Genomic DNA, 12297 nt, shown 5'->3' with positions numbered 1-12297 from the left:
AGTGTATTGCAAAGGCAGATGTAAATAACTGTCCCAGTTTTGGCTGGGATAGAGTGAATTTTCTTCCTAATAGCTGGTACAAGACTATTTTGCATTCAGTGTGAGAACAATGTTTATAACACACTGATGTTTTAGTTGTTGCTGGGTAGTTCTTATTTTTAAGACATGGACTTTCCAGTTTCCCATGCCGTGCCAGCAAAGAGGTGCACAAGAAGCCGAGAGGGAGCATGGCCAGGACAGTCGATGTGAACCAACCAAAGGGATATTCCGTAACACAGAATATCACACTCAGTACATAAATTGGGAGAGGGTTGGCCAGAAGGGCTGATCATTGCTCAGCGATGGGCTGGGCATTGGTCAGTGGGTGATGAGCAATTGTACTGTATATCACTTGTTTCTCCTGCATTTTATTCCTCTCTCTCTCTCATTGTCATCATCATCATCACCATCATCATCATCATCATCTTCATCATCATCATCATTATCATTACTATATTTTACTTTGTTTTAATTCTTAAACTGCTCTTATCTCAACCCACAAGTTTTACTTTTTTTCTGATTCTCCTCCCCACTGGGGGTGGGGGACAGCAGGGATGTGAGCGTGGTACTTAGTTGTGGGCTGGAGTTAAACACAACAATAATCAAAACCAACATTTCACTCCTATAAGCCTCCAAGCTAACACAACAGCTAAAGATTCAGCTAAAGATCCTGAAAAGCATGAAACTTTATTCTAGATAGCAGTGCTAGCTACGTTTCAAGCTTGCATTAGATTCCTTTGAAAATTTTCTTTTGCAGTTACCTTTTCAATTTTGTGAATAATTTAATCCTTTGGTTTGCTGAAAGAAAACTGCTATTTTTCACTTTGAGATTGATGACTAAAACTGAACTGAACTAAAATTATTCTGGTTTTCTCTGTGCAGAGAATTGAGTAATATGTTAGAGAAAAGTCTGGGTCATCTGTGACCTGAGACAAGATCAGGGATCATTAATGTTTCTCAATAAGCAGGAAGAGTCTGCTTGTCAGCTGACACTGCCTTGACTCAAAGTTAAAAGAGAAGCTCCCATTTCTAGCCATTCATCCATGAAAAGAAGTAGACTAAGGCACTTGTTGACAGAACAACGATATTGCAATAATGCAGAACAGTGGCAGTTTTACTTCCAATATAATCCATAAAAAAAACTTTGCTGCATGGATAAAATCAAATACACCATCAACTGTCATCAAAATTGAAGCTAGTGCACATATAGCTATAAAAAGCACCTTTTAGTTGTAGTGTGTTTAATTTCCTTACCACTCTTCTTTATGAGACTTTAAAATGCATTCAAATAAACAGTTTCACATGAAGAAAAAATTGCAATGAGTTAAAATAAAACTGATGCTCCTGAATACCTCTGTTAAACCATTAGAAACATTGCACAATGGTTATTTTTACTAACCAACAAAGTTTTGTTTGGGGCTGTTTTCAGTTTACTGACTCAGTCATTTTGTATGACAGGCAAAAAATAAAAGCAATGTATTTCTGTTCATGCATCCTGAAAAGTATGAGCTAAATACCATTCTTTCCATAGTCAGTACATGTACATTTATGCAGATACTTTGTTCCATTTCTGAATTTTATACTGCTGGGGTTTTTTGCAGATTGTTCTACCAATGAGCACCTATCTTCATGAAAACATATTTCACACTTCTGCTTGTGTGTTGTCATTACTTACCCAGACAGTAACCACAGCTACACTTGGCCAGGTATCAGAAACTATTCAGGACCAGCACCGTGCCAAAAGTGTGAAGAACCTCTCTAACTAGAACTGCAGAAGTGAGCTTACATGTGCAAGACATGGAACTAAAACATAGTTAGAGCAGACAGACTCATTGAAGCACTTATGAAAAGTTAATTGCAAAGCTGGTGCTTGGTCATACCGAGGATCTTATCTTCAACTGCAACTGTCATTGTCACAAAGTAACCCTGTATGTCAAGTAGATGAAACAAAGGCTAAATGCCACTACAAGTCAAAGTGAGCAGAGACTGTATCACATTTATGCTCAAGCCTATCTTGCTTTGACACAAATAGACACAAGGTTCGAAGCTGTGAAAATGAAACGGGTAACACAGAGCCACCTTGAAGAACACACGACTTTCTCACTTTATTGGTTTATAAATACTGCTTCCTCTTGATGAAACAGTGACTAAAAATGAGCAGTATAGTCAATCTCAATAAATATTTCCAAAAGAAAAACCAGACAAACCAAAGGCCTGAGTAAAAACATGGGTTTCACAGAGGTTTTGAACCTTCCCCTCAGCAGAATGCCTTATCTCCCACAGAGTCCCATTATTTTCCCTTGAGTGCTTTTCCTTGCTCTAACTCTCTGCAGTTGATCTTCTGTGATGATGTTTTGTAACACTTCTAAAGCCATAAAAGAGCCCAGCTCTCAGCAGGGCAACCCACATTGTGTCAGGACTCAGTCTGTTGCAGTTTAATTTCCTTTGTGCTATACACTACCTAGATATACACAAAAACATTTACACTTCATTTTGCACATTTTTTTAGGTTTGGGAGAGTGTTTAACCCCCATACTATCAGTTTTGTACGTTGATATTTTAATGTACATAAAAATAGCACTCCTGCTAGTCACTGAGCTGACTAGTCAAATGCCAGGAATCTGCTCTGATATGGTATCTGACATGAGAACACATTTACACACTCCCTTTTCCTGATAAGTGGAGTGCATTAGCAGTTCCAGATTTCAGCGCAGAACCAACTGCAGGAACACATCACCAGGCTGTACAGAAAAGGTTAATTACTTTCCAAAACAGATAAAGTGGTTGACGTGATGTGAGACAACACATGGTCCCAGTACAGGAAAAATTTCTTCGTGGATTAAAACTGGTTTTATCAAAAGGTTCAAGAGTATGACAGAGGCTAAAATAATTGTTTGAAATATTCTGATATATATCATTTGAGAAACTCATTATCTCCTGTGGAATCAGAGAAACTAGATGTAATAATTCATTGCATGTGTAGCTGTTTTATCAATTATTTGGTACATATCATGGAAAAAAAAAAGCTAATAGTATGTGGGCTTCTGGTTCCAAAGTACAAGTTTTAATTGATGCCTATGCTTATTAAAAGCCACTCTTTCCACTCAAGGATTTTGGACATATACCAGAAACCTGTAATTATATATTTCTGCTTATCATCACACCAGCTACATCCAGATGTCAGTTTCCCAAGTTCTTTCCAAAGAGGCAAGCAAACCTTGCTAAAACCTTCAAGTCCTTCTGGAGGAAGGACTCCTGGTGCACTTTCTGAATTTCAGGGAGTTTCTTTGTCCTCCAGCCAACAGAAGAAGCCAGATGAATTCTTAAGGTTACAAACAACAGGGGATATTATCTGTATTACACAAGTTTCAAGGGCTACTGACTTAAAAGTCTGAAGCTCTCAAAGAAAATTTTCAAGCGAGGCACCACATAACAATCCAGCTATCCCTGCTTCTGTGAACGGGATAGGCAAACCCCAAAGCCGGATCATCTTCAGTTTTTGAAGGGTTAAATGAGTCATACACTGAAGCATGAGGGGGAGGGGAAGGAGGAAGCAGAGAAAACAACATTTGTTTCTACAGTCCTGAATGAAGTGGCTTCAATTTGGTAATAGGTGTTATACTAATTTTGAGGCTAGGTGGGATGTGAGAGCTAAAGGTGACAAATATGACCTTTCCTCTACAGGTCATAAACAGTCACTCACAGCTCAAGACTTCAAGTCAAGAAATCTCAGCATGCTTAGACCTCATGCAAAAAGAAATATCAAAATTAATATTTTTTTTAATAATAATGGAAGAAAAGGATGAGATAAAATGCAAACATTCTATACTTAATGAGGATTTCTTAACGCCCCTTCTTCTCTCATATTCTTGTTGAAACACATTTTTGAAGGGAAACTTCCTACTTGCTGGTCATCTAACTGTGGTATTTCAAATGATCTTCCCTTCTTGGGGCAAAGAGGAAGTTTGCTGTCATCATCTTTAGCAGCTGTGTCTGTTTTCCTGAGCCCAGCTATGCTTTTTTGAAGCTCAAACAGTACAAGTACGGGTAGAGGGACCTGCTGTATTTCTATAAAGGAAAGCAAATATCGTGAATGTAGTTTGTGTTTCTAACTCCATTAATAAAGTCTTACCTGCAGTCCCAAGACGTGGCAAATTTTTTCAGCCTCTGACTGGTTATTGCCTTTCTGATCACAACTCACAGCTGTGCTACAAAAGCTGTTTCAGCTGAAAAGGATGGATTCTTTTAAGAAGCATAAAGTAAGATATAGGTGTGAAAAGAAAAAAAGAAGAAAGCTGGGAAAAAAAGGCATGATGTAGAGAAGTCAGGAGTTTCTCAAAACATGAATAATGATGAGGAAGGCAGTTCTGTTAATGCAGATAGCCTCCCAGTCCCTTGGGTCAGGGTATTTCTCAGGATCAAAATAGTACCAAACTATCAGAGGATGAGGATTAGAGCTCTGATTGTCAATTCACTGCTTTTCCCTTGCTGCACTGCCAAGCTATGAGCTCCAAAAGGTGAAGTAGCTCATCTTTCCTTTTTTTTCAGGATACGTAATTTTCTTTCTTGCAGACTAATTTTAGTAAAAGATGTCCTTTGACCAAGTTGTCTGAGCTTTGTGATTAGAGCAGCTCTGCAAACTCTCCATCAGCTCGAGCATTTTTCCACACAACTATGCCAAGTGCCCCAGACTTTTATTCTGCTGAGGAAAAACTCACTACCATAGAGCAAAATCCACATTCAAACTCATTTGTGATTTGCTATCACAAGAGATTTGCAATAAGGTGAGCTGGATTTTGACTAGTTAGGAGGCAACACAGACAACCAGGTAGAAAGAAGGATGTGTAACAAAAAGTTAAACACATTGACAAAAAAGGAAAAAAATATTTATTGCTTCTCAAAGATAAAACAGAAGAAAATCCATTAGAAAGATTCTTAAACTGTTTCCCCACACCTGTTTTCATCACTGGATGGCAGGTTAATGTTAATAGCTGCCCTCAGGTTAGCCCAGAAAAGGGCATGCTTGCTCCTCTCCTTCGGCCACTCCAGGTAGGTGCGTTTTGCCATGAGAGCCTTCAGCTTGTGATACCTGGCAGGGATAACGTATGGAGGGATCGGCTCCAGTAAAATCAGGATTAAGCTGTTGGAATTCTCACTGAATAACTTGTGATGGGCAAAGTACAGCTCATAGTGACACCACTCGCTCTGCACAAAGTTGGGAGACAACACAAAGATCGACTTGTAGCTCTTCTCAATGCAGTTAATGATGTTCTCCACAATGCTCTTGCCGGGGACAAAGTTTCTCTCGTGCTGGCACAGTTGTATGCAGCCCTCCCCCTTCTCCAGGTTTGGGATCAGCTCGTTCTTCACCCACAACGCATCGTGCTCGCTGTAGGAAATGAACGCGTGGAACTGCAGAACCGTCTCCTGCTCTTTGGGGTGGTTGTGCCAAGCTCTCCGCTTCGTCTGCGTCCACCGCCACGTCATCCGCACGTACCAGGGCACATCCAGGTAGATGCACAGGAAGGACACCACAGCCACCAGCACCAGCGTCAGCAGCAGGGCTGTCACCAGCAGCAGCGTTGTATTGCAGGCCAGTTCACTCAGGTGGAAGTCCTTCAGCTCCGTGCCTCGCAAGCCTTCCGGGTACTCGCACACGTACGCTGATGGCCAGCCAAACAGCTTCCCCCCTGACTGCCTCTCCACACGGATAAAGTCTTGTAGTTCACAGGAACACTTGAATGGGTTGTGCCCAGCTTGTAGCTCCTTGACCCTCGGGCAGCTCTGGAAGAAGTCAGTAGATGGGGTGAGGATCGAGTTCATCTCTATGTTCAGGAACTGCAGGGATGTGAAGCCACTGCACCCCGGCAGGTCAGCCAGCCTGTTCGATGCCAGGTTCAGCTCTTCCAAGGATTTTAGATCAGCCAGCCCCTTTGGGACACTGCTGATCTGATTGTTTTGTAGGTCGAGTTTTTTGATGTTGACTGGCAAGCATTCAAAGACGGCATCTGCCAACTGATTGGAGGACAGGTCCAACTCTGTCAGAGACGCAGCCCACTGGCATTGTACATCAGCTCCATCGTGGTGCAGCAAGTTGTTGCTCATGTCCAGATATTTCAGTGATTTCATACGGCTGGTCATGAAGCTTACCTTGAGAAGGCTCTCAAATTTATTCCGTTGCAAGATTAATGTCTCCAGTTGAATTAGGTTGTCACATTTTTGAAAAAGGATGTCTGTTAATTCATTCTTTAAAAAATTTAAGTGTCTAAAGGGACTAACAGATGAAGGACAAATCATATGAATCATCTCTGATTCAGCTATCGTCATGTCTGCAATATTCATGTCTGCAAATATTCTGTATATGTCATCCTGATCGAAGTACATATCTGTGATTTTAATTTTCTTCACTGTCAGTGCCTTCATAGAGGTACCTGAATAGTCAAAGGCATAGCTTGTGACATCCGACAGTTGAGTGACCCTGTTAATGTTGAAGTATTCAATGGATGAATGCCATACAGTCTGAAAAATATCCATGAGAGCACTCCAGTCCACCGACACATTTGTCAGTGTCAGATTTTGTAACTCGGAGCCTTGTGTGAAATTAGATAATAAAACTACCAATTTTTTTACATTGTCATTTGTGATTTCTGACAATGACAGGCTTTCTGTAGTATTTTGTATCACAACCCAGTCAAAACTAGATTTGGACTGATGTCTATTTGTATATAGGAGTGGCAGGCTATTGATTTTTTGGTCAGAACTATCTTCTGGAAAACTGTTAGAAACAGGTGTAAGGAGTTCATTTTCCACAGACAGGCTGACATGGTTCCAAAAAGTTAATGCAAACAGACACTTGTAAACAAAAAAGTTTCTAAGAGAGCTCGTATTTTCTGACATACTGCTTTTTGTTTCCTTGGAGATGTTCAAAACTTCTCTATCTGTCCATCTTTGTTCTAATCCTGTTGGAAAACAAACAAACAAAAGCAAAAACCAGATTGTATTATTAAGTAGCTATGCAGAGACCATCAGAGCAATAGATTTTTTTACGGTTCCAATTTCTCATTTTTCCCTTTGACTCAAAAAGCAAAGAAGGTGCCTACTATCATTCAGGAGAGACATTATTTATTAACAGAACACCACTGAAATTTTCATTTGGTAAATATGTTGTATTTAATACATAATGAGTCAGTTTCTTAGAAAGCATGTCTGATTTCATAGCTGACTAAAATTTGCTGCTTACTTACAGAATTACTGCTGTGATTCAATATATTATGAAGGTTTCCCACAACTGTGCAATATACTTTGATTAGAAAGCACATTGAGATTCTCTCCTGAAATACGTGAACTAGACTCAGAGACATTATTTTAAAATGCACTTGTGACTATAAAACTTGGACTGAAACTTAGGATGGAGGTTCAAGAGTCTGAATCAAAATCTGGATGTCTTTAGGTAGCTGAGATTGGATCCTCAGTGCTTATTTTAACTGGGAAAACTGGAGCAAGGGTAGAATGTTCTCTACTTATGCCATGAGAAAATCCAGAGAAAAGTTTGCTTCTTGTCTGAGGCTGAGCATTTCCTGAATTTAGACTCTGAAAGTGGGGTATCCACTCGTCTATTTTGTCAGGTGTACACAGAGGACACCAAACACACACTGGGAATATCTGCATGCTAAACAAAAATATACCAGTCATAGAACCTCTGTACACAGAATCCAGCCCTGACCTAAGGTCACTGACCTCAAATGTCCCTGTTGTGAAAGAAGGGCTAATTTAAACACAGTTTAGTGGGAAAAAACATCATAACCATGGGTTTGCTTTGATTTTCCTAATGGAGGTCACTTTTTCTTTCTGAATGTAGGAGCTTAGGGTAGCCAGCCTCCCTTTAAGTCAGTAGCTGTGAATGCTGCCTTAAATCTCCTTTTAGATATTGCCATAACTCCATCAGACCACCCTTCCGAAAGAGGAACTGATAAGAACTTAGTTAGCACTTTCATACACATAAATCTTGATTGAAAGTTGTTTTCTGGATTTCTGAAATCCTTTTATTTCCCCTTTTCCCTTTTACCATCCCATTACTTTCTTATCATAATTATTGCCTGAAGCTTTCCACAGTACACATTAATGACTGCACTGGCTTTCAACTTTCTCTTGATATTAAAATGGCTAAATTGTGAGTATGTATTTTGAGTGCCTCTACATGAGACAGAAATAGCTATCACTTGTTGGACTAAATTTACAACCTCAAGGACTACACCCTCTGTGCCATTAACCATTCCACAAGTTTTCTCAGAATTACATTACTGGGTGTAAAATATACATTCTCCTCAATCTAAAACAACCTATATTATGAAATCTCAACAGTACAATAGCAACAAAAAAAAAAAGTCCACTGAGTTCTTTTGTAAAGAATGCATTAAACTAGGCTTGGAAATCATCTAAAAATAGTCAGATAATATGGCAGAACTTTTCCAGCCTTTTTCAGATTTTCATTTGGAAAAATTATATTCGTCGTAGCCCTTAATAGGGATCTGGCCATCCTCTATCCTATTCTTCTGATTGTTTGGGCAATTCTACTAATGTATAAACAAATAAAACATGTAGCTTCAAGAGAAATTAAAAAAAAAATCTATGTTTAAATCATTATTCCTTCTTGGGATAAATTTTCAGTAATATCCAAGGACTAGATGAGAGAAAGATATGATTCATCCATATTTTTATTTTCTTTCTCATTCCTATATCTTGGCATTCAGTCAAATTATTTACTAGTACCTTCAAACTTCCTTTAGAATATCCTATGAAGCAACAGAATTAAAAACTGTTATAACACATAACCTGTGATCCGGGGGCTAATGCTGGAGAAATTATCCTTTATAGTCATATTCCTTTTAATTCACAAGTGTCCTCAAGTCTTCAAACTTGACAAAAAGTACTTGCTATCAAGAAAAGCAACCCAGGAGGGTATGCAAACCAAGATCACAGCAAGAAATTGTCCTGTTGTTTAAAGAGTGAGAGAAGAGATCAAAACTGAGGTTTTAAGAGTTTTTCCAATATAAAATTGGTATAAACTGACTAAACTTTTGTATAAGAAATGTACAGAATATATTGAGCTATGAAGGTTCAATATTAAGATATGCACTTCACAAGTTATCACCATAACACAAAACTCTAGTGTTACAAGTATGCCTTTCACAAGGATGAAATATATTATCAAGTTAGACCCATTCCCGAACTGTACAAAAGCTATTTTCATTAATTCACTGTGACCCCCTTAACTGTGGGTGTAGTGCTAATACAAAGAGATTGCTATTTGGTCAGCTTCTTTGAATAAATGTACTGAACATAAGCAACTTTACCCTCATTTCTTACCCACACACTTGAAAGTACACCATAAACTTGCTAATAATCCTCTATGGAAAACATGGGTCATTTTCAAATAAGATGCAAAATAGAAAACAGTTCTAGCTAACCACATAAAATCAGTAAAATCAAAACTTGCTCACCAGAAATCCCTGCTCTCCGAAAAAGCAGAAAATGTACTCAGGAAAAGACAAAAAGAAAACTTCCTGTAATTCTATCCTACTGAGTAACAATATTTAGGAACGCCCAAACTTTTTATACAAATGTTTGTGCCATCTACTGACAGCTTGTAAAATGGCATTTGCTTTCCTCCAGACGTATTTTCCACATACAGCACTACTGTAATAACCATATTATTCAATTATTATTGAACTATGTGTTTTTGTGCTTTGCAATAGATTAAACAGGGGAAAATTAATCTTTTTACCAACTTCCTGTCTTTGTTAATTAATATGAAAATAAGTACTTTGAGCGAGTTTTACACTAAAATTCAAACATCTCCTCTGAACTTAATAATGATCTAAGTTTACATGCATTATTGTGATTTTTTTTCCATTTTGATATACCGATTCAGTTGTCAAGTTACTATCAAGGCTGGTTTATAAAAGTACCATTTGTCTTAGTTTAATTTACATTTAATGGGAATGGAAAAATAATCTCTCTCCTGCTCCAGCAGTGTTGTGATTGGGTTAAACAGAGGACACAGAAACAGTGGGTAGGGTTTGGTTTTCGTTGGTTTTTTTTAATTAAAACAGAGCAGTGACTTCAGTATTGAATGCCCAAACACAGGGTTATTGTCCCAGCAAAGACATAAACCAGTCTTTCTTTATTTCTGCATAATGTTGGTCAGAAATTCTACCATAGCTGAAATCTAAATATAGAACTGCCACAATACAACCTACCTTACTGGGTTAGCATACCACAACTCATTCATGATTTAACACTTCAATGATTCAGTGGTCTTGTACAGAATCCACAAAACTGACAGTTCAAGATCCACGTTACAGTCAAAATTACCATCTCTCATGGGTAAAACAATCTCCAGCTATCGTGATTCCCCTATGACGCTACCCTTCCACAAGCTCCACTGAAAAGCAGAGGGAAAAGCAGAGGGAAATCCATAAGACCACTCTAGATTTCATTTTCAATAAATACATCTAACATGAATAAATTAAAATTCTCTGACACTTAAATTCTCACTGGAAGACCCTCAAAAGAAACGTATTACTTAGGGATACAAATATTTGTTCTGCTACCACCTACCTTAATGAGAAACTTCAGAGACTTTTTCCTGATAAGCGTGTAAGTCACACATCATGATAGGTATTTGTAATGCACGCTTCTGAAAACTGTGGCTTTATTTTGTATATAGTATCTCTCTATAGTATCTCTCCTCAGTGATTCACAACATGTTATTTTGCCTCCTGTGGCAACGGTAATTTTTTTCTTTGGCAGACTACTGACAAAAATGATGTTATGATAAATTGTGGAACTGCTTTTATCATCCTAAAGGACATGCTTCGCCTTAACATAAAGTGGTAAAAAGAGGAAGGGGTATGAGGAACTACAGAGATAAAAAACACAGGTTGTTGGGCAAGAGCCTGCAAACCCTTTGCTCAACCCAGTATTTCTTTGGTGGCTGCAGGTACCCAGTGTCAACACCAACTGACTGGAAATGTGTGCATGTACCACCCAGCTTCTGTCAGAGGCATTTCCTGTAAACACAGTGATAACGAGGGTGCAAAGCAGCATCTGAAAAGCTAAATCTCAGTTGTTTAATTCTGTAACCCCATGCATCGGTAGGTGCTCCTTTTGAGGAAGGATTAAACTTTCTAAAAAGGATACAACAAATTTTGATGCCAGCTCAGTGACTAGACTCATTGAAACTTAAAATGCCCCAGTATGAACATTATCAGTTTGGAATAACCACAACTGGGTGAGGGGTTGGGCACAAAGGGTTATAGTCAATATGGAGTAACATCAGGCTGGCAACCTGTCTCTAGTGGGGTTCAGCAGGGCTGCATCTTAGGCCCTGTGCTCTTCAACATCTTCATTAATGACCTGGATGCAGGACTCAAAAGAATACTGTTTGCTGATGACACTAAGCTACTTGGGAGGAGTTGTCGACTCCCTCCAGGGCAGATAGGCCCTGAAGACAGACCTCAACAAATTAGAGTGATGGGCAATCACCAGCCATATGAAGGTGCTGGATTCTGCACCGGGGACAGGGTGATCCTGGTTGTATTTATAGAGTAGGGAACAAGAGGCTGGAGAGCTGTGCTGAAGAAAGGGACCTGGGGGTCCTAGTCAATGGCAAGTTGAATTTGAGTCAGCAGTGCCCTGGCAGCCAGGAGGGCCAACTGTGTCCGGGGGGGCATCAGGCAAAGCATCACCAGCTGGTTGAGGGAGGGGATTGTTCCGCTCTGCTCTGCACTGATGAGGCCGCACCTTGAATATTGTGTGCAGTTTTGGGCACCACAGTAAAAGGATATGAAGCTATGAGAGTGTCCAAAGGAGGGCAATGAGGATGGTGAAGGGACTGGATGGGAAGCCATGTGAGGAGCAGATGAGATCACTTGGTTTGTTCAGCCTGGAGGAGACTGAAGGGAAACCTCATTGTGGTCTTCAACATCCTCAGGAGGCAAAGCAGAGGGGCAGGTACTGACCAGCGACAGGACTCGAGGAAACGGCATCAAGCTGAGTCAGGCAAGGTTTAGGTTAGATATAAGTAAAAGGTTTTTCACCCAGAGACTGGTCGAGCACTGGGACAGGCTCCCCAGGGAAGTGGTCACAGCATCAAGACCGACAGAGTTCAAGAACAATGCCTGAACAAGTTCAAGCTGAGTTCAAGTTGCACGACGCTCTCAGGCACATGGTGTGATTCTTGGGGGGGTCCTGTGC

The 12297-nt window shown here is 39.6% G+C and overlaps 1 protein-coding gene across 1 annotated transcript; it reads right to left on the bottom strand.

The window, feature by feature from the left end:
* Positions 1-4969: 4969 nt before the first annotated feature.
* LOC114001520 (toll-like receptor 6) lies at positions 4970-8952 on the bottom strand. Its single transcript, XM_039385020.1, has 2 exons — positions 8872-8952; positions 4970-6998 (listed from the first exon to the last, which is right to left on the bottom strand). Exons 1-2 carry the CDS (start codon positions 8915-8917, stop codon positions 4975-4977), a joined length of 2070 nt encoding a protein of 689 aa, XP_039240954.1. The 5' UTR covers positions 8918-8952; the 3' UTR covers positions 4970-4974.
* Positions 8953-12297: the final 3345 nt, after the last annotated feature.

This window comes from Pipra filicauda, unplaced genomic scaffold, assembly GCF_003945595.2.
Source record: "Pipra filicauda isolate LSUMZ 115617 unplaced genomic scaffold, ASM394559v2 scaffold38_size3968069_pilon, whole genome shotgun sequence".
In the NCBI taxonomy this organism is placed as follows: domain Eukaryota; kingdom Metazoa; phylum Chordata; class Aves; order Passeriformes; family Pipridae; genus Pipra; species Pipra filicauda.
This window is presented reverse-complemented; position numbering and strand designations above follow the sequence as displayed.

Bases quoted from the DNA above. Each gene is read 5' to 3' on its own strand.
- LOC114001520 (XM_039385020.1), bottom strand. From the start codon at position 8,917: ATGACTATAAAGGATAATTTCTCCAGCATTAGCCCCCGGATCACAG. The intron at 6,999-8,871 runs GTTATGTGTTAT...GTTTTCCAACAG, and splicing joins CATTAGCCCCCGGATCACAG to GATTAGAACAAAGATGGACA.